This window comes from Mastigoproctus giganteus, chromosome 8, assembly GCF_048544385.1.
Source record: "Mastigoproctus giganteus isolate SK-2022 chromosome 8, ASM4854438v1, whole genome shotgun sequence".
NCBI classification, from domain to species: Eukaryota; Metazoa; Arthropoda; class Arachnida; order Uropygi; family Thelyphonidae; genus Mastigoproctus; species Mastigoproctus giganteus.
Window position 1 is genome coordinate 177,519,252 of NC_143582.1, and position 27,380 is coordinate 177,546,631.

The following is a 27,380-nucleotide window of genomic DNA, read 5'->3' on the forward strand; positions in this document are numbered from 1 at the left end:
ATTTTTTAAAAGTTGTCTATTGCTCCAAAAGTTGTGTTCACAGATAATTTACAACTCTGCACTAATTTTCTATAGCTGCTTAAACTGCCACAAGGCCCCTGTGTCCACAGGTGAAAAAAAAAACACTAGTCATTCAATGCTATAGGTAAGAAAATATATTGAAGTGGTCACTGCACTATTTGTTTATTGCAAAAATATACACTTTATACATCATCCAGCCCAGCAGGGTTATTGAAAAGGGAGCAGCTAATTAAAACTGCCAAGTTCTAATTAGCTGAAGTTTATTGAGGTTTTGTTTATAGACCTCTTCAGGAACAACTTTTTCCTGATAGGAAGTTGCTTTGAGCTGTACAGTTGTTTTGGTAGCACTGTGCAGCTCAAAGATGCGTAAATATCATTGATTTTAGTTTAACACATAGGTGGTTTCAACTTATTTATTATTTTTTTAAACGGCATTAAAGAGAAAATGAGTCAGCTAGTGTCAATAACAGAGAGAAAGTGAAAAGCCATCGGAAAAACTTTGTTGGAAACTAAACTGGACATTCTAAAAAGACTGAATTCAGGCAAGTGATAGATTTACATTACATTTAGTGGTTTTCAGCAATTTTAAAATCAACAATATTTTAAGCTGTTATTGTAAATAATGTCAATACAGTATAAATTTCATGTACATTAATTTTAAAGTAAGCTTTCTTGAATTTTATAGAACATACATTGCATTCAATGTTTTTTTTGCATAATTTGTATATTTAAACCCTTTTATATTTAAGGCTTTAAAATGTTTGTTGCATTTAATATCATTATAGAGAAATTAGCCAAAAATAGGTTAACACCAACCAGTTAAAATTGAGATTATATTCTTTTGATAAATTTCTCCTGCTTAACCCAGATTCACTTAGCACTCTGTTTTTACAGCCCAACTAAAAGTGGGACATGTGTATTTATAAAGCTATATTATTATACCAGTTAACTTATAAATAGGTTAACATCCCTAGCCTAATGTGGCTGTCTCAAAATATAAACAGAAAATTTTATTTATAATAAACTCCTCACATTCAACATATGGAGGTTTCAGCCTCAAAAAAAAAAAAAAAAAAACTTCTGAGAAGAATACAGCAACTTCACTATGCTTTCAAATTGTAAAAAAAACAAAAAAAAAAACACAATGCTATTTTGACCTCTTCACAATGAAATCTTGCTTTTTCTTCTCTCTTGTGTTTCTAAGGCCAGCAGGATTTAAGCTGCCTAGTATATGCAATAGTCTTAATGCTCAGAGAGGAACAAACTTTGCCTTTATTGCAAGTTACTGTGGCATTCCATTGCCATTTATTTAAAAGGGCAAGCCACTTTTATGATTACCTTTTGGGACTGATGACTCCCTCATCAGATAACAGGTAGTCTTTAATGACAATTCTGATAGTAGTACCATAATGAATTTGTTTGACATGAGCTGACATGCAACACTGAAACAACATGATAAAAGCAATGACTATAAATACTGCTGGTCACAATTATGCACACAAGAGGTTGCAGTCATACTTTTCACAATTCATTATGTTTACTGCTATCTTGACAGTATGTTGCAATGTAACATTTTCATTTAAAAAAATAAAAAGTAATTTAATAAAAAATTATGCAGAAAACAAGGAAGATTAAACCAAACTTAAAAAAAAAGACACCACATTTTGTTGAAAAATAATTTCCCTGCATCTTATGGTCCAAAAGTATGCCAGTTACATGTTTTTCTCTAGCTGTGGAGAGAGAAAGAATGATCAAAATGCCCAAGTAGCCTTCTGAAAAGTCAGCTCTTAGTGCATAAACAGTTAAAAATGCATAATAACAGACCATACAGAAAGGATAGTTGTAGAGTTAGCTATAATTATATAACACCTTAGCCACTTACAATTACAGGCCATCTCAAACTTGTGAAAGCATTCATGCATATAAAGTGTACCAAATAGATGGTAGCAACAAACAGTGATTTGACATCAACAGGACAAATGCAACAATCAACAATTTCACAGATGTGGAAATGGGTGAAACACAAAACCAAGTCCAAGAAATGCAGACTCAGAAATGACCTTGACAGCATTGATGGATGAATACACTCTTTGAAGAAGGGAGAAGTTTAGCCTGTAATATCAGTACAGACAAGTGTGACAGTAATGATGATTAGCATTAGAACGTCTTGTAATCATATATATTTTTTTAGAGCATCGGCAACTAAGCCTATGTTGCTCAGTGTGTTCAAATTGTGTATTCTGAGGCCAATCTTCTATTTTTCTGGATGAAAAACTTAATTTCCCAGATTAAAAAAAAAAAAAAAAAAAAAAAATACTACCCTCACCTGAGACAGACTAACTCAGCCACGTTGTGAAAAATACCCATAAAAATTCCTCCAGTCATCGACGGGATTCGAACTTAGGTCCTTTCCACCCGGTGTGGGGATGACTGATTCTACGAACTGTTTCTATAAAAATCTTGTGTAGTGCAAATTTCATGATATGACTACTGAAGCCCTCTTGTGAGGGCTTCAATAGTCATATCATGAAAACCTTTCCCTCCTACCAACTTAGCAAGTTCTCCTATTGCCCGGATACTATTTTCTGTCTGTTTGACCATATTTACTGAATGAACTGACTCTGCCCATACATTTTTCCAACACACATTTAATGTTGATAGTTTTACTTCTTGAAGCAATAAAGCTACGATTGTGAGACAGTCCACAATTGAAAAATTTTCATGCCTCCAATTCAATTCAATTTTTTTCCAAAATTAATTGTAACAATTTTCTAATGTAATGAGTGTCAAAGGTAGATACATTGGTATAATCACCGTTCTTCCCCACACCGGGTGGAAGAGCCTGAGCTCAAATTCCGTTAAACCCTGATCTAATTAAAGAAGTTGTACTAGGTGACAGGAACACTACTTCAATGTTTGAATGACTTAAAAAATATATATTTAAGTACTTTTATAAATATTATAATATATGTATGTTTTGTATATTTATCAATGATAGTGATGAAGGTATATCAGACAGTGTCAAAGTTTGCAGATGATACAAAGGTTGGCAGGGTTATTAATGATAGTAACAGCAGCGTGCTACTGCAACAGGATCTAAAAAATTTGGGCAGATGGGCTGAAAAGTGGCAACTGAAGTTAAACATTGACAAATGCAAAGTACTGCATATGGGTAGCAGTAACTCAAGAGAAACATAGCAACTGTGGTACTACACTCAGGGAAGTGGAGAATGAAAAACATCTGGGGGTAATTTCATTGCTGTCAGATATGAAGTTCATTGAGCAGTGCAGACGGCTGCCAGAGCAGGTCATGGAGTTTTGTCAACAATATACGGGTGATCCCTGCTTAACGCTGATAATTCGTTCTGGAAAAACAGACCGCTAAGTGAATCTGTGCTAAGCGAGTGCCACATTCCCATAAGGTAACATATGTATTTGTGAGTTGCGGTCGGTGCCATAGGATATTTCCTAATCAATAATAAACGGTAGTGAAAAGATTCACAAATGTCGGTCAAAATATTAATATTCAAATATTTGTACATATAAAATATTCTGCATTACATACATATAATTATGTATTTAATGCAGAACTACATGCGGAACTACTTACGTGGTAACTACTTACGTATCAAAATTAAACTTAAAAATTCCAATTAAAATAGAATTTAACTGATCTAAATTGATTTTAATTGATTTAATTTATGAATTTAATCATGAAAAATGTGTCGATTTTGGGTTGAACTTTGGCCCTCTTCCAAATAAACTAAAAGGGGTATTAATTTTAAATCCCCTGCAGCATTACCACCCAACAATAAAGTCAACCGATCCTTCGCCGCTTTGAAACCTGGCATGTTTTTTTCTTTTTCAATATGAAACTTCTTTTAGGCATTCGTTTCCACAAAAGTCCTGCTTCATGTATGTTAAAAACTTGTTGAGAAGTATAACACATAATACTCCTCTTCAATAATTTTAGTTCTTTTTTTGAAAGTTTCTGCTCCTTGATCTGCACTGGTAGCTTCTCCCTGGATTTTAAATCTATTCAACCAGCCCTTACCAGTTTTAAATGGTTCCACTTTTTTTTTTTGGCAAGTTTTCTTCAGATCGTCATATTGGCTAATCTCTCTCTTTTTTATAATATTTAACTTAACTGAATTCTGCATTGGATATTATCTTCAATAAAATTAAAATTCAAAAAAATTAAGTCTTTCCATTTCAATCCTAATAGTCGGCCTAGCCCTAGTTGCTTGCAGTGGAACAGCTATCTTTCCTGCTGCTAAAATTAAATTCTTTATTTTTTTTATAATTGTTCTTACAGTTAAACTTGCAAGTCCTAAATTATGGCACACATCCACTTGTTGTTGACTGGAATCTATTTGCTTCAAAACATCTAATTTAATTTTCAAATTCAGGTCTTTCTTACATTTATAGTCTGTACTGCACCCAGACATTGCTTTTTCATTCTTATCACAGCCATAAACTCTTCCATTATGCACGATGTCTTATACTTGTAAAATAATAAGGCGAGTTTACCTCAATATAATGAGTATTACAGCTCTGATTCATACTATCTGATGTCTAATACTGTACTGAGTGATGACTAGACTTCGGATAAATGTATATAAATGATCAAATATATAAGCAATATATTTAATCATTTTTTAAAATGTTGATCTCTGAACTAAGTAACAAATCACTGTACTGCAATTAAATTAGCGTGTGAGAATTTCACTGAGCGTGGGAAAATTTCTCAAGTCGGCATGGGAAACATTTTAATTCTGTTTTGCTTTCATTTTCAAGCCATCGACTCAAACAAATGAAACGATTTCGTTAAACATGCCAAAAATGCAATCTGTAAAAGAGCGTTATAGTGATCTGTGACAGGGTTATAGTCAGATACGGGTTATAATATAAGAAAAGCGTTATGGCAAATCAGCAATAAAGCAAACTGCGTTATAACGGGGGCCTGCTGTATGCGAATTTTGCTAGCAGAGACAAGGAAGTGATTATCTCTTTGTATAAGGCAATGGTCAGGCCACATCTGGAGTATTGTATACAGGCCTGAAGGCCTCATTTTAGGAAGGATGTAGAGTTGCTAGAATGAGTACAGAGAAGAGCAACAAGATTGGTGAGAGGAACAAAGGCTTGAGTTCTGCAAGTTGCAGCATCTGGAGACTAGGCACCTGCAAGGTGATCCGAATGAGGTGCGTAAGGCCTTGAATGGTTTGAGCAAGCATAGATTCAAATTGGAGAAAGACAGTTGTAGAATAGATGTGTAGAAGTTTGCCTTTAGTCAATGGGTAGTTGATTCCGGAACAGACTTCCATCTGTTGTGGAAGTTGATAAATTAAATAAATTTAAGGCTGAAATAGACGAACATTTGGCAAAATGGGAAGGGTTTTTTTTTTTTTTTGGCTGATGCTGTATAAGCTTGCTCTCTTGTATCATATGCCTCAACTAATGCTAATTTGACCGAAGCAAAAAAGAAATGTTCAACGAACATGCAAAGAGAACTATTTATTCAATTTTTTTTTTTTTTATGTTATGCACAGGAAAAATTACAAAACTGTACAAAATTACAAAAGTGTGCAATTACAAAAATTTCAAAATTACAAAAAATGAAGGTACAGGCTAATGTCAGCAAGTTTTACCTCTCAAGCATCATTGCCAGAATCAGTCTCCAAGCTGATAAGTATTCCACTGCAGAGGTTGAGGGCTGTGGAGTAGAAGGGATTTTTTTCCAATACATTACTAAATTTCTCTGCAGCTGGAGAATTGGCACTGGTGAATTCAGTGCATACTTTAATACTGCGGAAACAAGCGCGATGCTTGAACATATTAAACCACCCATTGCTTGCCACGAGCTTGGCTTGGAATTTGCTGTGCTTATCCTTAATATCTTCATAAATACTTTTGTTTTGCTTGAATGGCCATTAGACTCAGGGGTACTTGCATCTGAATCTGATTTTCCATCCAGATTATTAATAGCTTTCTACCTTCAACATAGCATCTGAATGCTGTTTTGTGATCACTGTTGATATCAATGCATTGATCTTTTAACGTGTTTTATATGTTTACTATCCTTCAAAATAGTATTCACTGTTGAAGCAGCAAAACCTAATTTCTGTGCAATAGATAACAAACTTTGTCCTGCTTCGTACTTCTTAATTAATCATCTTGATTTCTAAATCAATTTTGTTTTGTTTCCTAGCACTACCACAACTTGCACTTTCTGTTGGTCCCTTTCCCATCCCCCTAGTAATAAGTAAATAGGAATGAAGAGAAGATTCTGAAAATGTATTGTTTTTTATATGTTGAAGATTTCAGTGAAGGGGAACTTATTTTAACCCACTCATGCAAAACTCTTAAGTAATAACATATAGAAATTTTATTGAACATTTTCAGACAGAGATCAGATTTCTGATATGCAAATTTCACCACAATACCAGTTATCACATTATCGCAAATGTAATAAGATAAGAATTTACTACCCGTTTATAATAGATTGCACTAACAGAAAAGCCAAATAAACCAGAAAGTTCAAACTGTTTTATGGTAGAGACCTCCAGAAATGTGTTTTAGAAAAATATCACAAAGGAATTCAAAAGTGATTCTAATAATAGAACATATGATAACAATGAAAGTGTAGTACAATTTCCATTATAAAAATGACCTTTTACAGAGATAAATAGCTTAGTTATATAGCAAAAATTAACTTCCAAGGCATTGGAACAAATTACCAAAAAAAATAATAATAATAATAATAAATAAAATAATAAATAAATATAAAAAAAAAAAAAAGCAATGTGTTATTGGGTTCACATTACGATATTTTCATGATTTTAAGTTTGCCCCAGCAGGCAAAAACTTGCCTAAAGTCGAATTCCCGTAAGCCGGGGAGTGCCTGTACAAGTAGCCAACTTGAAAATCTTTTGTAAGATGGCTGAAACATTTCAACTAATTACATAATTTTGTAATTTAAGATCAATTTATTTAATTCTGGTTGTGAATATCATAAACTAACTCCTCAAGAACTTTCCAATGATATATCTTTGTGGATATGAAGTTCAAAAGCAAGATTACAGACAAGTATATATTCAATAAAGACTTCACAATCTAGAATATATTCATAACAAATTACATTGTTGGGTCCAGTTGCTTTGGTGTGGTCTAAGTGTTCGCATAATCAAACTACGAAATATTACTTCAACTTAGCGCCTTGTTAATTTAACTTAAGTATTTGCTAGTTATGGTTTTATTACTATTGTTCTAAAGTGACCGAAACGGGCTCCCAAACTCAGACATGAAACACTGAATTTTAACTTATTCATTAAATTTGGCATTTATATTTTATTCAGTAATTCCAGTTTTAAATAACCCACATATGCAAAATCCTTAAGTAATAACATAGAAATTTTATTGAACATTTTCAGATAGAAATCTGATTTTTTATATGCAAATTAGTTTAACAGCTTAAAAAAAAAAAAAAAAAGCCACCGGATTATAAGTGAATATGGAAAATCTAGAACAGAAGGATTTTCTTAGTTATTTTCTTTAAGAAAAGTACCAAAAATAAATATTTAAACTTAAAGATTTAATGTCTATTAAGAATTAATTTTTTTTTTTTTTAAGTTAATAAGCTCATCTTGTCTTATTAGAAGCAGATTATTTATTTCCTTGCTCTTGGCTATTATATAGAGAACTATTCTTGAATAGTTCTGTAATCTTTCGAATGGACATTTATTTGCAATGATCAAAAATCTGGCTACCAATACAGTATTAAGTTCATTTCCTTTCCCCACGTTGTTGATTGTCATTTAAATTTAATTCAGAAAAACATACATTTACCATCTATTTCCTTTTTCATTAGATTGTTGAGTAACAAATAAAAAATAACCCAGAGCTTTATTACTGATGAAAACTGTAGGCACCATATTTCAATGGAAATTTTCCTTTAAAGCTACTACTTAGAACGTTGATGTAACCTATTAAAAACCATAAATATCTAAGAAGAATAACTCATCAAAAAAATTAAAATATATGAAAACATACTGAAAACTTGTCAACAACACTTTTTTTTACTTTGTGTCCATGCTTATTCCATAACCAATTTACTTTGAATAAACTATGCACTATAAACAAATGAAGTTTGTTTGAACATTGATCCTACATAACTCTGATTCAAAACTTTACTAAAGGAGTAAAGGCTTTATTTTCAATGAAATCAAATGTTAGTTTTAGTACAGTATAACTAATTGACATATACATTTAAACATATAATTATCAATTTGCAAAACATTTGTGGTTCTATTCTTGAAAAACGAGGCTCTCAAACAGTTCTGAATATAGAATTAAAAGTTCTTTTAGAGAAAAAATAAGGAGACTACTGTCCATTAAAATGTTTTCATAATTCCAAAACAGGCTGACAAAGAAAGTCATTCATCCAAGTATTAGCCATGTATAGTGCAAGGAGACAACAGGCTTTTTATACATCAGCCAAAAAATAAAAATAAATAAATAAAATAAAAAAAACAATAACAAAAGAATAAAATAAATTCAAATAATAAAAATATTAAGAGAACACTAAAAAAAAGGGAAAAAAAAAAATATATATTTACTGAATGAGGATAAAAAAAAAAAAGGACTATTTTCACTCTTCTTCTGGCATTATTTTCTTTAATCCACATGCTAATTTATTTTTATATTTCAAGCATCATGTAGAGGAATATGCTTTTTGCTGCTTCTGATGTTTGCTTTACCTTTTTATTATGAAAGATTCAGTTTAACTATTTCAAACATTATTCAAATAATTATATATATATATATATATATATATATATATAATCTTATTTTTTTTTTTTATATAAAGTAGGTAAGAAATTAGACTATTTTTTTTTTTTTTTTTTTTTTATGAAAAAACCAAACGAGAGGTATTAGAACCTATAGTACTTAGTACTGTGCATGGGTTGGAGGTTGAGAAGACGGAAAAAGAAAAGTGTTTTACATTAGACTTGAATGTCTGTAGATTGTAATTTTCAGGAAATATGCATGAAGGAAGGTTGTTCCAGAAAACGGCAGTTGAATGAATAAATGAGGAAGATGAAGTTGGTTCTGTGAATTATGTTGAACAGTAAATGGATGTTGGTAGCATATGTTTGGACTGTTTTGAAAGAGAGTGGGAATCATAGAAGCCAATTCAGAAGAACAGTGCCCATGGAAGTATCTGTAGAAAAGGCATGCAGCCGAAACAAAGTCTATGAGACAGTGGTGAGACTCTGTTAGAGAGGAGTCATTAATTAACCTAACTGCCCTCTTCTGAATGGAATCTAGAAGCCTGAGAGAGGTTTTGGGGGCAAATATGGAATATTGTTCCCAGATGTGGGAACAATATTCTATGGTAGGGTGGATCTGCAATTTGTACAGAGTAAACAGCTGTTTGGAAGAACAGTAATGCCGAGAGTGAAAGAGAAAACCAAGTTTTTTAGATGCAGAGGAAACAATATTCATAATGTGCTTGTGCCAAGAGAGATTAGAAGTCAGAGTAATACCCAAAAGTGATATATCATCTTGCCTAGATATCAGAGTCACCAAAGATAAGCATAGGAGCAGAAGAATCCTTTTTGCGAGATAAGACAGGACTGAGTTTTAAAAGAATTTAAATCAACTAAGTTGTCTTTGCCCACTGTAGAATTACCTATAGATTGGCAATTAAGGAAGTGGTAGCAGATATTTGTGAAGTTGAAACTGATTAAGCAGGGCAAGGTTTCTCAAACTGGAAAGTGGAATGCAATGTGCTATTCAGCAAAACTATGGATAGGATTTCCAGTCAATGGAAGGTCATCAATATACAAGAGGAAAAGAGTGGGGGAAAGAAATGAACCTTGGGAGACAGTTAGTGGAGAAGTTAGAAGAGAGCCATCTATCATCACCCTCGATGAGCAGTCAGAGAGAAAAGTGGATAAAAATTACAAAAAAAAAAAATTTCACAAATCATAAGATGGAAACTTGTTTAGAAGACCTTTATGCCAAACATGATCAAAAGCCTTTGAGATGTCAAGAGTAACTGCTTGTGTTTCACCAAACTTTTCCATTGAAATTGTCCATAAATGGGTAACATAAGCCAGATTGGTTTGGTTTGATTTTTATTGGCGCATTAGCTACTAAGGCTATAATGTGCCAAGACCATGTCATTTATAAAAAAATTTAAACTTTCAGTGACATAATTAGTTAGGTCACTATGTCAAGAGGTATAACAAATATATAAAAGAAAAATGTAAATTTTATAAACGAGCAAAAATATTTATTGATTTTAAAAATCTAAAAACAGCAGACACATTGTCATTTTCGGATAAAATCTGACTGAGTGTATACGGCTCAGTCAAATGATTAAAAGCGGTAAAACGGATATTACTAAAATCTGGACAATCAATTAAAATGTGTCTCAAGGATAAAATTGTGCCACAAGACTCACACATATGAGGGTCATCAGCCCTCAGCAAAAACAAATGAGTCAAATGACTATGTCCTATGCAGGTCTGGACAAGAACAACTTCCTCCTTACGATTCCTGCGTAGACTAGACTGCCATGGTTCAATTACAGGCTTTATACGATAAAATTTATTCCCAGTCTGTCTATTCCACGAGTCCTGCCATTGGGAGTGTATGTTTTGGTGTATTATTTGCCTGTAATCTGTATAGGGGACTGACAGGTAGCGGTTATTATTGGGAATTGCTGATTTGGCTGCGGCGTCAGCGAAATCAGCAATTCCCAATAATCCCAATGTGGCTGGGAATCCAGCAGAAGCGGATATCATATTCACGTCCACGGAGGAAGTGAATCTTCTGCTGAATACTAGACAGAACTGGATGAGGATTATATCTCACAGATATTAAGGCCTGTAACATGCTGAGAGAGTCGGAATATAAAATGAACCGTTGGTATTGGCATTCACTAATGTGATCCAAGGCTAACTCTATAGCGTGCAGCTCTGCAGTAAATATGCTGCATTCAGAGGGAATCTGCTCCGATGTAGACCTGTCTGTAAAGACAGCAGCAGATCCCACATATGATTCCGACTTCAAACCATCTGTGTAGACTGGCAAGAAGTTGGAATATTCAGTTCAGTGTGCTGAATGAAGCTGCAGGTAGACAGATGATGGAGTGTCCGACTTTCCCCAATTTCTAAGAGACAAGTCACATGCCGGGACATGAGCATGCCAGGGTGGAAAGGGTTGCTTTGGTGTTTGGGCAACCTTGTCTACCTTGATATTAAGTTCTTTGAGTAGCTCTTGGAGACGAATACCAAAAGGATGATTGGCAGTCTTATGGGTATTATATAAATTTTCCCATAGTGGCTCAAAAACGAATGGCCACGTAGGATGGTCTGGCAGGGATTTCAGTTTTAAAGCGTACTTTAAAGACAACTGCTTACGTCGAAGCGATAACGGTGGTTCGTTTGCTTCGACGTATAAGCTCTGGACAGGAGATGTACGATATGCTCCAGTAGCAATACGTAGGGCCTGATGATGGATAGGGTCCAGCCATCGAAGGACACTGTCTCTGGCTGAGGAATATACCTGGGACCCATAATCAAGTTTGGATCGCACAAGTGCACGGTAAAGTCAAAGAAGGGTGCATCGGTCTGCTCCCCAAGATGTACAGGAGAGCGAGCGGAGAATATTAAGCCCATGTTTGCACTTTGTGCGGAGCTGACTGATATGATCCAGAAAGGTCAGCTTTTTGTCAAATCTGAGTCCCAAGAATTTTGTGTCTGCTGCTACTGGAATAGCATTTTGTCCAAGCCTTAATTCGGGTTCAGGATGAAGATTACGCTTACGACAAAAGTGTACGCAAACGGTCTTCTCCGGCGAGAACCTGAAGCCATTAGCAAGTTCCCAGGAATTCAGACTATCAATGGCATTCTGCAGTTGTCTTTCAATAACCCTCATGTTGCATGACTGACAAAAAAAAAAAATGCTAAAGTCATCAACATAGAGGGCACTGTTTACAGTTGGAGGAAGTTGTTCTGTGATTGAATTGATTTTGATGGCAAAAAGCGTGACACTTAATACTGATCCTCGTGGTACTCCCTCCTCTTGGCTGAAGGAAGGAGAGAGTGAGGATCGCACACGAACTTCGAAAGATTGATTGGCTAAAAAGTTTTTAATAAAAATTGGGAGTTGCCCCCTAAGACCAAGGCTATGCAGATCTTTTAAGATGCAAATCTCCAAGTTGTATCATATGCTTTCTCCATGTCAAAGAATACTGACACCAAGTGTTCGCATTTTAAGAAAGCATCCTGGATGGATGTTTCCAATCTAATAAGATGGTCCAAAGTGGACCAGTTCCTTCGGAAGCCGCACTGGATGTTGGAGAGAAGGTCATTTGATTCTAGATACCATATTAAACGAGAATTAACCATTCTCTCCAGGATTTTGCACAGACAGCTAGTCAGAGCAATAGGACAATAATTGGTGGTGACGTTGGGATCCTTTCCTGGCTTAGGAAAGGTAAGAACGATTGCCTTGCGCCAGGAATCCGGAAACTGCCCTTCAATAAAGATTCTGTTATATAGAAGGAGCAGATAATCCATAGATTTTGGTGAAAGATGTTTAATCATTTCATAATGGATGCCATCTGGTCCAACAGCACTTGCTTTGGAAAGAGTGAGGGATCTTTTCAGTTCTTTTATAGTGAATGCCCCGCCCCGTTGTAGAGATAGAGGCCCCTTGACTTAAAATTAAGTGCCTGTTTTTCGATTTTATGTTTCAGAACCAGGAACTCTGGGGAATATGAAGAAGTTGCAGAGATGTTAGAGAATGTTTCCCCGAGAGCATTGGCTATTGCAGTTGGATCTGCAATAGTGCATCCATTATAAACATAAGCCAGAGTATCACCATTGGATCGACACTGAGTGAATTCATACTGACTATTGTTAATCAGATGGAAGGTTTCTAGATAGTTTAAGGGTTGGCGGTTAATTGATTTCTCCATTACTTTAGAAAGAGTAGAAGTAATTGCAATGGGACGATAATTGGATGGGAGGGATTTGTCACCCTTTTTAGGAACTGGCTGGATATAAGCAAATTTCCAAGCAGAAGGAAAAACACCTATGGAATAAGAAAGTGAAAAAAGGTGGCAAAGAATAGGAGTAAATTCAGGAGCACAGGTTTTGAGAACAAGTGGAGAAATACCATCAGGACCTGGAGCTTTCCTAGCATAGAGATTCGTCAAAATCCTTCTGACATCCTTTTGACGGAAGACCACAGGAGGCACTGAATGGAGTGTGTTGGGAATGGTGGGAGGTGTTTTACTAACATCATTAATACATAAGTTGGAAGAAAAATGGGATGCTAGCAGGTCATCTTTACCCTTGGCTGAAGTGACAATAGAACCATTTGGTTCAGACAGAGGTGGGAGGAGAGAGAGAGGAAAAAGTGGGGGACCAATAGCTTTGGCAAGAGACCAGAATGCTCGGCTACCATTAGGGCAAAAAGCAAGTTTTCTACTCTTAGCCTGTTCAAAATCTAGTTTGGACTGATTAATGACTGCTTTACAATTGTTGGAAGCTTTGGTGTAGGCAGAAAATTACTGAAAATTTATAAACAAGCCAATTACAATATGCAACGTTCTTCTCTTGAAAAGCCTTAGCACATTTATTGGAAAACCAAGGTTTAGATAAAGGACGAGATTTTAAAGTGGAGTGTGGGATAAAGGATTCCATTCTTACAAGAATAATTTCACTGACACGATCTGAACAAATGTTGACATCAGAAGTTTTGAAACAGCAATCCAACTAAGGAAAAGAAGAAAAGAAATCCTGCAGGTCATCCCATTTTGCATTCTTGCAATGCCAAACAGAATGAGGTTGGGAATAGCTAAGATAAAGGCTCCAATGGAGAAGAGAATCACCAAGTTGTGATCTGAGGTGCCTAAAGGACCACTCACTTCGACTGTGTACTTAGTAGGGTTGTTTGTGAGAAAAAGATTAAGCACATTGGCTGTATGGTTAGGATTGTCCAGTATTCTGGTAGGTTAATGAACAATCTGTGTGAGGTCATTAGTAATTGCAAAAGTCTCAGCATATCAACAAGCTGGGTCTGTGTGACTAGAAAACTGAAGCCAGCTGGAGTTGTGAACACTGAAATCACCAAGGAAAATTATCTCACTGTTGGGAAAGTTGGACTATAGAAAGCCAAGTTGCAATGAGAGGAAAGTCAAAGAATTCCAAATGAGTAGTGGAGTTGAGAGAATGGTAGAGACAACAGATGAATTTGACAAAATAAGGCAGAGAGATTTTAAGCCAGAGAAGATCGAAAAGAGGAGATTCCAAATTACCAAGTCTCTCACAGGGAATATTGGAACTGACATATTCACAAGTACCACCTTTGAGACAAAAGGAATCACACAGCAAATAATTTGGACAACTTATTTGAGCAGTGGTTGAATCAACTGCTAACTGAGATTGTCAGAAAAAGTACATGGGGGTTGCCAGACTAGGTGGAAATGGACATCACTAAGATTAGAACCAAGACCATATATATTTGTGAAATGAACTAGGAAGTGTTTGATAGGTTTAGATCTTTTTGCAGATAAGTTTGCTCAATTAGTTTGACAATTAAATGCAATTGAGCAGCAGCCTGGAAAGCAAGGCAATGGGAATTTCCAGGACTGCTGGGAGTCATAGTGGAACAAGTTATTGTTATTTGGTTTTTAGGAGCATTAGCAACTAAGGCCATATTGCTCCGGGAGATGCGGTGGTCATTTCCTGACCTTTCCGCATCTTCCGTATTTGGTGGTGACGGGCTCGAACCCCGGTCTAATCAAGAAGAGTGTGCTACGCATCGCTGCTCCTTCCCACCTGGCTACGGAGGCGCCCCAGTGGAACAAGTAAATACACAGGCTGTGTTAGGGTACCTAAGAGTAGAAACAGGTGCATGTATACTTGCATGTACACCAATGCTAGGAGTGTAGTTAATAAATTCAATGAGCTTGAAGTGCTAGTCAAGACATCAAAGGAAGGTATTGTTGGGATATCAGAGACTTGACATGGTGTCATACAGACATAAGCAGTGCAGAACTGGAATTTGGGGAGTACAATGTGTACAGAAAGGATACAGGACAGGAAGTGAGGAGAGGTTATGCTGTTACTTAAGAAACAAAATCTAAGGAAGTGCATCCAATTGATGTGGGTGGACAATGCAATGTTGAGTCTGTTTGGTGTGACATAAGCACTGGGAAAGGAAAAATGAGTAGGTGTGTGTTATAGGCCTAATGAATCTGATGAGTATAATCAGCAATTGTGCAGAGAAATAGTGGGCCAGGAAATTAGAGTGTCTTATAATGGGGGATTTTAATTTACCAAATATTGACTGGAATTTGTGGGTTGGTCACTCACACACTAGCAAGGTTTTTGTGGATTTATTGGATGATTGTTTTCTACAGCAGCATGTTCGAGAGGCAACTAGAGGGAGTAATCTAGATCTGATTATCAGTAGTGATTCTTCATGCATCAAGAATCTGCAGAATAAAGGAACCACTAAGTGGCAGTGATCACAGTGTGCTGAAGTGGTAGTTACCTCTTTGAGTAAATCCCATCAAGAGAAAAGGGAAGGGTTTTTGCTTTCGTAAAGGTGACTACGGTGGTCTGAGACAGTATTTACATTCTATACAGTGGAACCAACTGATGATGTCACCAACAGCAAATTCAAACTGGGAAGCATTCAAAGAATTAATCTTGGAAGCTACTAAGCTTTTCATACCAATAAAGAAATATTGTTCAAGATTTAGGCCTAAATGGATGTCAGATGAACTAATTAGACATGTAAAAGAGAAGAAAAATGCATATGAATTAACATGTGACACAGAAGCCTATGATAGATATACGCTGCTTTGTAACCAAGTTACATAGGAGGTTAGGCAGGTGAAGGCAGATTACAAGAAATCTTTGGCAAAGGATGCAAAAAAAAAAAAAAAACCTCAGCAAAGAGTTCTTTACTTATGTAGACTCTAGAAGGAAGGGGATGAATCAGATTGGTCCACTTTATATCGATATGGTTCAAGTTTTGATGATCCTGCTCAGGTAGCTAACAAACTAAATGAATATTATGCATTGACATTCACACATGAGGAGTTATTCAGGGAGAGGAATGCCAGAAGTGTATTCAACTCTGGCAGTAATCTAGATAATCTCATAATACCTAAGAGTAAAGTGGAGAAGAAATTGTTGAAGATAAACACAAGAAAGGCACCTGGGGTGGATGGAATCTATGCAGTTATATTAAAGGAGGCGGCAAAGGAAGTAAGCAAACCCTTAGCCATAATTATGAGAGCTTCCCTGGACTCAAAGGAGGTACACTCATGGATGGGAGATGTACACATGTGACCCTAATCCACAAAGTAGGATCAAAGGGAGACAGGTAATTACAGACCTGTTAGTTTAACTTCTGTTCCAGGGAAATTAATGGAGGCACTGGTTAAAGAAGCATTGCAGGATCGTCTAGACAAGTCTTTAGTTATAGTTTGGACACAGCATGGGTTTGTTAAGGGGAGGTCTTGTCTGACTAAGTTGATTCGATACTATATGTAGTCACAAAGGAACTGGATGCAAAGAATAACTTTGATATCATATATTTGGATCTTAGAAAGCCTTTGATACTGTTACACATGGAAGACTGCTGCACAAAGTGGAGCAGTGAGTGTGGCATTCAAGGCAAATTGCTGCTATGGATAAAGGGATGGTTGAGTGGGAGAAGACAGAGTGGTAATCAATGGACACTGCTCTTCGTGGACTAATGTTATTAGTTGAGTCCCTCAGGGTTCAGTGTTGGGTCCATTGTTGTTTTTTGTATTGATGATGGTATATCAGGCTTAATGTCCAAGTTTGCAGATGATACAAAGGTTGGCAGATTTGTTAATGACAGTACACTACCATAACAGGATTTAAAAAAGGTTGAGCAGATGGGCTGAGAGGTGGCAAATGAAGTTTAACATTGACAAATGTAAAGTACTACATAAGGGAAGCAGTAATCCCAGAGTAACATATCAACTCTGTGGTACTACACTGACAGTGGTAGAGAATGAAAGGGACTTGGGGGTGGTTGTGCAGGCAGATATGAAGTTCTCTGAGCAGTGCAGACGGGTGCAAGAGTAGCTCATGGAGTATTGTCAATGATATACAGGAATTTTTCTAGCAGGGATAAGGAGGATTCTCCCCCTTGTATAAGGCAATGGTCAGGCCACACCTTGCATACTGTATACAGATCTGGAGGCCTCATTTTAAGAAGGATGTAGAACTGTTGGAACGAGTACAGAGAAGGGCAACAAGATTAGTGAATGGAACAAAGGGTTGCTCTTACAAAGAAAGGCTTAAGTTTTGCAAATTAGTGTTTGGAGACTAGGCACCTGTGAGGTGATCTTATTGAGGTGTATAAAGCCTTGCATGGTTTGAGCATTATCAATGCGGATGGGATTCTTCCTCTTGCTCAGAATAATCACCTGAGAGGGCATAAATTCAAATTGAGGAAAGACAGTTGTAGGATAGATGTGTGGATTGCCTTTCACCAGCGGGTGGTTGATTGATGGAACAAACTTCCATCTCTCGTTGTAGAAGTTGATAGCTTAAGTAGATTCAAGGCAGAACTTAAACATCTGGAGCGAGTGGATGGTGAAATAAGGGTTTTTTTTTTTGGCTGATGCTATATAAGCTTTCTTTCTTGTATCATGTGGCTTTGCTAATGCTAATTCATGGTGTATTCAATAGTAAGAATTGTGTGTGTGTGTGTGTGTGTGTGCGTGTGGTGGTGGGGGGGGACATGCTGTATGAAGTAATGAAATTTTTGGTTGTGGCGTATACAGGGTAAGATAAACCCACATCCTTGACATAATGTGACCTCAACAATGCCCCTCCCCTGCATACACATTCTACTCTGACTCCCTCCAGTCACTATCTGGCAGAGTAAAGGTAGCAAGATTATACACCAGTCTCTCCAGAAGCCTCCTAGAGAATTACCAATAGGTTCAAGTCCTGTGTACTAACTAGCATCCGGCCTGTGAACACCATTTTAGAGCTGTACCTTCAAAATGTAAGGAAGTATGATCTTGCCATGGTGTTCATCATAACTTCAAAAGACAATCATTCTGCATGATGGAAGGGTTGACTGGAACTTAGCTCTGGAGACTAAACATGGGTTCCACCACTTCAAACCTCCAATAAGCAAAGTGGTGGTACTGCACTGGTTGATGAAAGTCTTCTACCATCTAGTATTGCCTGGTAACACAGAGGGGGCAACATTCCTCTGTGTGGTGTGTTACTAAGTCCCACCATTGTGAAGGTGGAAGCAGAGGATTTGGCTGTCACCGACTGTCTGGACTTCGCCGAAATTGGGTCCACTTGACTTGAATATCACCCGAATATCAGTTCCATCAGCAATTTAGACTCTCAGGAAGCAAACACAGCTTGTCTGGCATATCTGAGGGAATGTCTGCGACAGCCTCCCTTCCCACATAGGTAACTTGTTCCAGTAATGAACAATTCACTGGTTTAATATATATAAAAAAAAAAAAAAAAAAAAAAAAAAAAAATACTAGGTATAATCCAGTGCAAACATTTTTCTAATTTGAATTTATAGCTCCTAGTTCTGGAATAGTAAAATAAAGTGAAAAATTTTACTTTCATTTATTTTACTATCCAGAACTGAAGGCCTTAAATACTTCAACCAGCTCCCCTTCTAATATGCCTCGTTGCCAAGTTCTGTGGTCCCCTTAAGTGAAGTCTTTCCTCACATGGTCTTTATGAGGTCTCCATACTTGGACACAGTATTCCGAGCGCAGTCTTACAATTGCTTATAATCTCTATCTCTACAAGCTACTGTTTGTTAAATCATCAACAGGACACCATACGCTTTCCTGGCCACCTGCTTACAAAACTCGGAGAATTATTAGGCAGGCAAAGGCAGATTACGAGAAATCCTTGGCAAGGGATGCAAAGAAAAACAGCAAAGAGTTCTTTACTTATGTTAACTCTAGAAGGAAGGGGATGAATCAGATTGGTCCACTTTATATCGATATGGTTCAAGTTTTGATGATCCTGCTCAGGTAGCTAACAAACTAAATGAATATTATGCATTGACATTCACACATGAAGAGTTATTCAGGGAGAGGAATGCCAGAAGTGTATTCAACTCTGGCAGTAAGCTACAGAATCTTGAAATAACTGGGAGTAAAGTGGAGGAGAAACTGTTGAAGATAAACACAAGAAAGGCACCCGGGGTGGATGGGATCTATCCGGTTATATTAAAGGAGGCAGCAAAGGAAGTAAGCAAACCCTTAGCCATAATTATGAGAGCTTCCTTGGACTCAGGGGAGGTACCCATAGACTGGAAATGTGCAAATGTGACCCCAATTCACAAAGGAGGATCAAAGGCTGACAAGTAATTATAGACCTGTGAGCTTAACTTCTGTTCCAGGAAAATTAATGGAGGCACTGGTTAAAGAAGCACTGCAGGATCATTTAGACAAGACTTCAGTTATAGCTCAGACACAGCATGGTTTTGTTAAGGGGAAGTCTTGCCTGACCAACTTGATTGGATATTATGATGCAGTCACAAAAGAACTGGATGCAGGGAATAACTTTGATATTATATACTTGGATCTTAGAAAGGCTTTTGATACTGTTGCACATGGAAGACTGCTACACAAATTGGAGCAGTGTGACATTGGAGGCAAATTGCTGCTATGGATAAAGGGGTGGTTGAGGGGGAGAAGACAGAGAGTGGTAATCAATGGACACTGCTCATCGTGGACTAATGTTATTAGTGGAGTCCCTCAGGGCTCAGTGTTGGGTCCATTATTGTTTTCTGTATTTATAAATGATATTGATGATGGTATATCAAGCTTAATGTCCAAGTTTGCAGATGATACAAAGGTTGGCAGGGTTGTCAAGGACACTACTGACACTATACTGCTGCAACAGGATCTGGAAAGGTTGAGCAGATGGGCTGAGAGGTGGCAAATGAAGTTTAACATTGACAAATGTAAAGTACTACACATGGGAAACAGCAACCCCAGAGCAACGTATCAACTCTGTGGTACTACACTGACAGTGGTAGAGAATGAAAGGGACTTGGGGGTGGTTGTGCAGGCAGATATGAAGTTCTCTGAGCAGTGCAGACGGGCTGCAAGAGTAGCTCATGGAGTACTGTCAATGATATACAGGAATTTTTCCAGCAGGGATAAGGAGGTGATTATTCCATTGTATAAGGCAATGGTCAGGCCACATCTAGAGTACTGTATACAGGTCTGGAGGCCTCATTTCAAGAAGGATGTAGAGCTGCTGGAACGAGTACAGAGAAGGGCAACAAGATTAGTGAATGGAACAAAGGGGTGCTCTTACGAAGAAAGGGCTTAAGTTTTGCAAATTACAGTGTCTGGAGACTAAGCACCAGCGAGGTGATCTGATAGAGGTGTATAAAGCCTTGAATGGTTTAAGCATGCTCAATGCTGATGGGATTCTTCCTCTAGCTCAGAAAAATCACCTGAGAGGGCATAAATTCAAATTGAGGAAAGACAGATGTAGGATAGACATGAGGAAATTTGCCTTTAGCCAGCGGGTGGTTGGTTGGTGGAACAGACTTCCATCCCTTGTGGTGGAGGTTGATAGCCTAAATAAGTTTAAGGCTCAGCTGGACAGGTATTTGGAACGAACAGAGGGGTGAAGTGGAAGTGGGTTTTTTTTTTTTTTTTTGGCTGATGCTGCATAAGCTTGCTTTCTTGCATCAAATGCCTCTACTAATGCTAATGTTACGTATCTGGTGAGTATGGGCTTGGCACACCTAGGGTCCCGAGCTAGATATCATCATTCTTCTCTTTCTTGGCGATTCCCTCAGAAATTTTTTTTTTGGCTGGTGAAGCATAAGCCTGAGGCTTCCTTGCACCATATGGCTCATAATAATAATAATAATATATATCTGCTCACAACTCTTAGATCTTTCTTCTTCTGTTTTTAGCGTTTATAATTTATACACAATGTGTATAAATTATTTCAAAGTCGTTATTGCCCAAGTGGACCTTACAATTTTTCTGCATTAAAACATAGCTATCATTTTTTTGATAATCCTTGAAGCCTGTCCAATTCATCTTGAAAGAGTGCTGCTCGGCATTTTCATTAAAGACTCCTAATATTTACTTCATCTGCAAATTGACATAATGCTGTCTATTCCCTTGATGATGTTGTTTATGAATATTAGAAACAGTGATCCAAGAACCAGATTAATGAATATTCTTAATCACAAAATGTGATTAACAATATTCATTAATCACAACCCTCTAGCCTCCCTGCAATCCCTCTTTAAAATGCTGGCCAATGTGTTCCAATCTTATATAACCTTTTATGAAAGACTGAGTTAAATGCCTTGCTAAAATCCAAATAAACTATGTCAAAATTATTCTTTACATCCTGCTCAAGAGTAACTATATCAAAGTAGCCCAGCACATCAGTTAAACATGATTTTCTCTTAACAAAACCATGTGGCCATTTCTATCTGAATGTCTCTGTATTGCACTGATATCACTGCCTCCAAGGTTTTCCCCCTATGACTCAAGCCAGACTAACTGATCAATAATTACTGACTTTGCTCTTAGCACCACCTTAACTTATTGGCAATACATGGACACTTCTCTAATTCACAAGAATCTCCCGTGAATCCAATGATGCCTCATAATTAACTTCAATGGTTCAAGCACTCTATGAAAGGGTATATGCCGTCAACTGCCTTACTTCCCTTTAGGCTTGAAAGTTTTTCTAATAAAGAATCATCTGTAATTTCAAAATGATTAACTTCATATGCCTTAGCCCCTGCCACCACAAAAGGTCTTTTGTCAGTAAAGTTTGACAAAGTACCTATTCAATTCATCAGCAGGGTTATTTAAGACTTTCCCCACACACTTATGTAATGTGTCCAATCAGATTTTTCTTCTTCCTTACATTTACATAAATGAAAAACTTCTTTTCACCATTTTTTGCTCTCTTAGCCAATGTTTTCTTACACTTAACCCTGAATGGGATGCTCTAACCTTTTCTGTGTTACTAATACAGATCAACTTGTAGCTATTGGGCATCAGTACTTTTCATCATTTGGTAACTTTTCCATGCATTTCTGCTTATTAGACTGGCCAGACATGTTCATCCATCTGGGCATCCTCCACACACTACATATTCTTAATGATATATTGCATTTGTGATTACTGGTTTAAAGGCATTCCATAATTCTTATGTATTCACCCTCCCTCAGCAATTTACTCAATTGATAGATTGCCATGTAGCACCATAAACCCTCATCATCCACTTTACTGAAATTAAAACCTGTGCTTTTACCAACTCCTGCATATCTCTCTTCATCTTCTAATGATTACATGATCACTACCAGCCGATGATTCCCAAACTGTGAGCCCTGTGATGTTATCTGATTCATGAGTAATGTCACCCACAATGTTAGGCAATATGCAGCTAACAACATTCAAAAGCTAACATGTGAATTTTAATTTAATGTCTGAACTACTTTTTAATTAGCTATACAAACTGATATGATCAGAATAACCAAAACTACAACCCCACCATAAATTTAAAACAAGTGATCAAAAACTAAAATTTACAAAAATTAACTCACTTCACTGGAACTTAAAAACAAACAAACTGTTGTTTCAGTTGGTGCATGAATTCTAAAAATAATTCAATTCAGATTAGGCTGAGAGAAACTCCTTCAAACAAAAAATATAATTCTTACCTTTCTTGAAAGAGGAAGACCAGACTGATGAATTCTAATGTGATTATTCAAGGAATGCTGAAAATTGAAATATGACTTTACCAGTGCAAAACAATTATTATATTTCAATATATATCAAAATGTACAGCATTAATATACTTTGGTTATACAATGCCTTTGTTAAATCTATTTAAATATTAATTTAGTTGTGAAAATGCACAGAACAGAGTTTCAGGCTTGTTATAGTCTTTAAAGCCAGTAAGATCACAGTACTTAAAACACTTTTAATGTGCAGCTTAGGCAAATAACACACACTTGAAACAAAGTACTTACATATAAGGCACTAAACTCTCAAATGCTTTTCATAAGTTTTCTGAGTATTATTCTTTTGATAGTATATAACAGAGCTATGGTGCTCAATATGTTCTACACATATCAATATTTGTAGAAGCATAAAAGAAGTTTACCTCAATATAATACATTGAACACTTCCATATGATACTCTCCATAAATTAAAACAAATAAAAGATTAATACAAAACAATTACAGTAAAAGTCAATTGAAAACAATTCAAAAATAATTTAATTATTTCAGAAGCATTGTCTGCTTCTGAAAGGAAAAAAGATTGAAAGTTGAAAAGCAGACAATGCTTTTCGACTGTATGTTATGACACAAATGGAAATTACAGAGTGTGAGAGCTTGAATCTTAAATAGATTATTTGTCCTCACGCATATGCAGGAAAGCCACAAATCAGAGATAAGATATGTACGGCAAACGTTAATAGAATCCTCATGTAATTTAATTTCAATTGTTTCTACAATTAACAAACTTGTGTAATTACATTGGATATTTATTTTGGCCTCATTGAATAAAAATGTATGTTTTTCATTAGTGGCATGAAAGGCTAATTCTGACACTGCTCAACGAGAAGAATGAACTGAGGATGTGTGCTGTTTTACACGAACAATCAGCGGGAATCAGGTAGATCCTTGGTAAGGCAAGTCGCAATCACTGCAAGAAATGTATACCAAATCATTTGTGTTGCAAAAGAGGAAAGGACTGAGCAATTGTTTGGTATGATGTGTAATTTCCATATTGGTCAGGCCACAATCTTAAATTCTAAATCTTTAAAGAATCTGTTTAACATATGGGACAGAAATAAAGTATTTTTTGATGTTACTACTGTTGGTTGGTGTAGTTTTGTGTCCTATCCTTAACTTGTACCCTAATTCGGTTTATTGTAGAAAGGGGTAACCCTTGTTTAAGAATCTGCTGGTTAATATCTGTATTTTTGAGTTTAAAGCAAATTCTGTCGTTGAATATTTACAGGCATTTAAAAACTGATTAAAGTTAATAGCCCTTTTGTGGGTGAATGGGTGATAGCTGTTATAATGTAGAAGCATACAGGTATTTGTTGGTTTACGATAGATGTTAAATTGGATTTTATTCGTGTCCCAAGGAAGCGTGAAATTTAGAGAATTTCACGATTTAGTATCCATATTTTCCCTTTCCAATGTAAAATAGTCTAGGAAAATGTCTTGAATGGTGCTACCATCAGTAATAAGCAGAACATCATTGTGATAAGGGGTAGAAAATGCATAAAATGTATACACTCAATTGTTGAGAAATAGACGTCCTATATTAAGCCACTTAACCCCATTAGCAAACCAAAAATGTGTTCGTATACTTTGTCTCAGAAGGTGATATAGACAGCTTCAACTAAAAGTTGAATTAAGTGAAAAACTTAAGCTTTGTATAATTAATCTGTATAGAGTTTAACTAACATATCCCAAATAATATGTAACGTGTATTCAACATTTACATTCATATAAGGAAGTAACATCCAGTCAGAATAAATTATCATTATTGCCAAGTCTACAGTCCTTAAGGTTATTAAATAATGTACTGTAGTTTTTTGTATCACCTGTCTAAAGGGTTTTATAATACAGTGGATTCCGGTTATTTGGGCCATCGGTTAATAGGGGCAGTCATTTATTTGGGACAAATCTTAAAGAACAGAATCAAATTGAGAAAATAGCCAGAGTTTTCTTTGCTTAATTGGGACATGCTGTTTAATCGAGGCAAGAGACCGCAGAACTTGAGATTACCCCATGATTGTCTCTGACCATACCACGTGGTCCGGTCGGATTTCTGGAGGTCACAATCATAAAATAATTAGCAGTTTCCGGTTTATTGGGCTTTTCTGTTAGTGCAATCTATTTTTATAAATGGATTGTAAACTCAATCTTATTGAATTTGTGATAATACCAACACCTGGAATTAGGTGGGTTTTTACTTTATTATAGTGAAATGTTTCCCCCTCAATGAAATAGTCAATCATATAAAAAACAAAAACTTTAATCTTCTCTTCATTCCTATCTTTTAAGCTATGAAAGTTATGAAACTTGTTACTCCATTCTCACTTGCACGTATCGTGTTAGTTGCAATTCGTGTGTGCTGTGTTCTTTGATATCAATTGCTTATCTTTTTATTGTTTTAAATTTTAAACCTCCTCCCCCCCCAAAATGTCAGTGAACAGAAATATCAACTAGTTAGCATGTACATATTACAGTATGTATTAATTAAGCAATGCACGTAAGTATAAATTTATTTTGCTAACCTGTGGAAAATATTCTTCCAATTTTCAGGTATTTAATTTTTTTAATTGGTAAGGCAATAAATGTAAATTTGTGCTTTATATATATATATATATATATATATATATATCTTTACTTTTATAGCCTGTGGATTTTCACCTATTCCTCCTATTTTCACTTATTAGAATCGCTGTTTAATAGAAATAAAATTCAATTCACAAACTTCATCACAATGACCAGCACTTGCTACAATATCTTATAGTTAATGTACTTTACTATGGAGCTTAGAGGGGCTTAGAGGGGAACAGGTATCCTGTGTGTTATCAGACACTCAGCCTAAAACACTGATGGATCCAATATCTCTCTATTACAGAAGATTTAAGAGAAGTCTGGTTGGCCTGCCTCCCTAAAATCCACTCATGCACACCTTCTCGATGGTAAGCCCTGTTATGTCACTTAGGTAGCAACGAACGCGTAGAGTGATTCTCTTCAAGACGCCTGGGTCAGCGTGAAGAGGAAAAGACCAAACCCTCCAGCATGAGAGCACAACAATACAAATGGCCCTCAGTCCCCAGCAGCTTTCACTCTCCCTCTTACGGCAGCGAGAGGATCAGAGTGGAAGCAGAGGGTGCTAAGAATCTCTGGGTACGACCAGGCTGCCATGCACGGAAACTGAACTTGGCCTGTTATAACGTACGATCACTCATCGGTGAAGACAGGATATTAGAGCTGGAAAAGGAATTAGAAAATGTGAATTGGAATATCATCGGTTTGGCTGAAACAAGAAGAAGAAATGAATCACTTATAAGTTTATCAAGTGGAAATCTGCTGTACACCAATGGAAACAGTGAAAGGAAGGTGGAGTTGGGTTTCTGGTCCATAAAGATTTTAAAAACAACATTTTGGAATTCAAAAGTACATCACCAAGGGTGTCAAGGCTAATACTCAAGATTTCTAAGAGGTACAAGCTAAAGATTATAATGATTTATGCACCAACATCGAGCCATGATGATGAAGAGGTTGAAGAAATGTACACCAAAATTGAGTCTTCTAGATGAGCAGAAAACCCACTACACTATTATTATGGGGGACTTCAATGCTAAGGGGTTGGAAAAAGGCAAAACAGCGCAGAAAGAGGAACTATAGGAAATTTTGGAATTGGTGAAAGAAATAAGAGGTGAAAGACTTGTGGAATTTGCAGAATCTCAAGGACTGTCAGTAATGAACACTTTTTTCAAGAAAAGGGTGAACAGAAAGTGGACATGGAAGAGTCCAAATGGATTAACAACTAATGAAATCGACTTCACCCTCACTAACAGGAGATATATTGTGAATGATGTTACAGTCCTGAATAAGGTAAATGTTGGAAGTGATCACAGAATGGTAAGATGTACACTTGATATAGATGTAGGAAAGGAAAGGAAAAAAACTGACTCGAGTAAATAATACAAAGGTCTTTGAGATAACAGAGGAGAAAAAGCAGTATATACTGGAACTTAAAAACAAGTTTGAGCTTCTGCAGACTGCTCAGGACCAAGATATCGACGAGGAATATTACAACTTTCTGAAAGTGATAAAGCCAAAGAAACCTATAGGGAAACAGAAATCCAAAGAAGAAAAAATTAGTCAAGAAACACTTGTCATGATGAACCGTAGACGACAAATGAAGAGCAAGAAAAACACTGACAGGGAGAAAATTGAGTATACTGAGTTATGCAAAGCCATTAGAAAGAGATTCAGAGAGGACATAAGAAGATTTAACACAAGAAAAGTGGAACAAGCATTAAGGGAAAACAAAGGATTTAAATCAGCCACGAGCAGTAATACAGAAAGACAAATGATACTGAAACTGAAGAATAGCGATGGTGTACTTATAAACAGGAGAGAAAGCATAATTCAAATAGCAGAAGACTACTATAGAGAATTATACGAGTGAGGGAATGATACTAGCAGTGGGGAAGATGGATTGCAAAGTAGCAACACATACGACATACCCGATATTC

General features: G+C 36.3%; 1 protein-coding gene across 1 annotated transcript in view; it reads right to left on the reverse strand.

The window, feature by feature from the left end:
- The window catches only part of LOC150082033 (transcription factor IIIA-like), a 159,145-nt gene that overhangs the window by 19,051 nt on the left and 112,714 nt on the right, over positions 1–27,380 (reverse strand). The window contains exon 8 of the mRNA XM_090379927.1: positions 22,801–22,857. Within this exon, the coding sequence (XP_090236053.1) occupies positions 22,801–22,857 (57 nt within the window). The remainder of the gene's footprint in view (positions 1–22,800; positions 22,858–27,380) is intronic.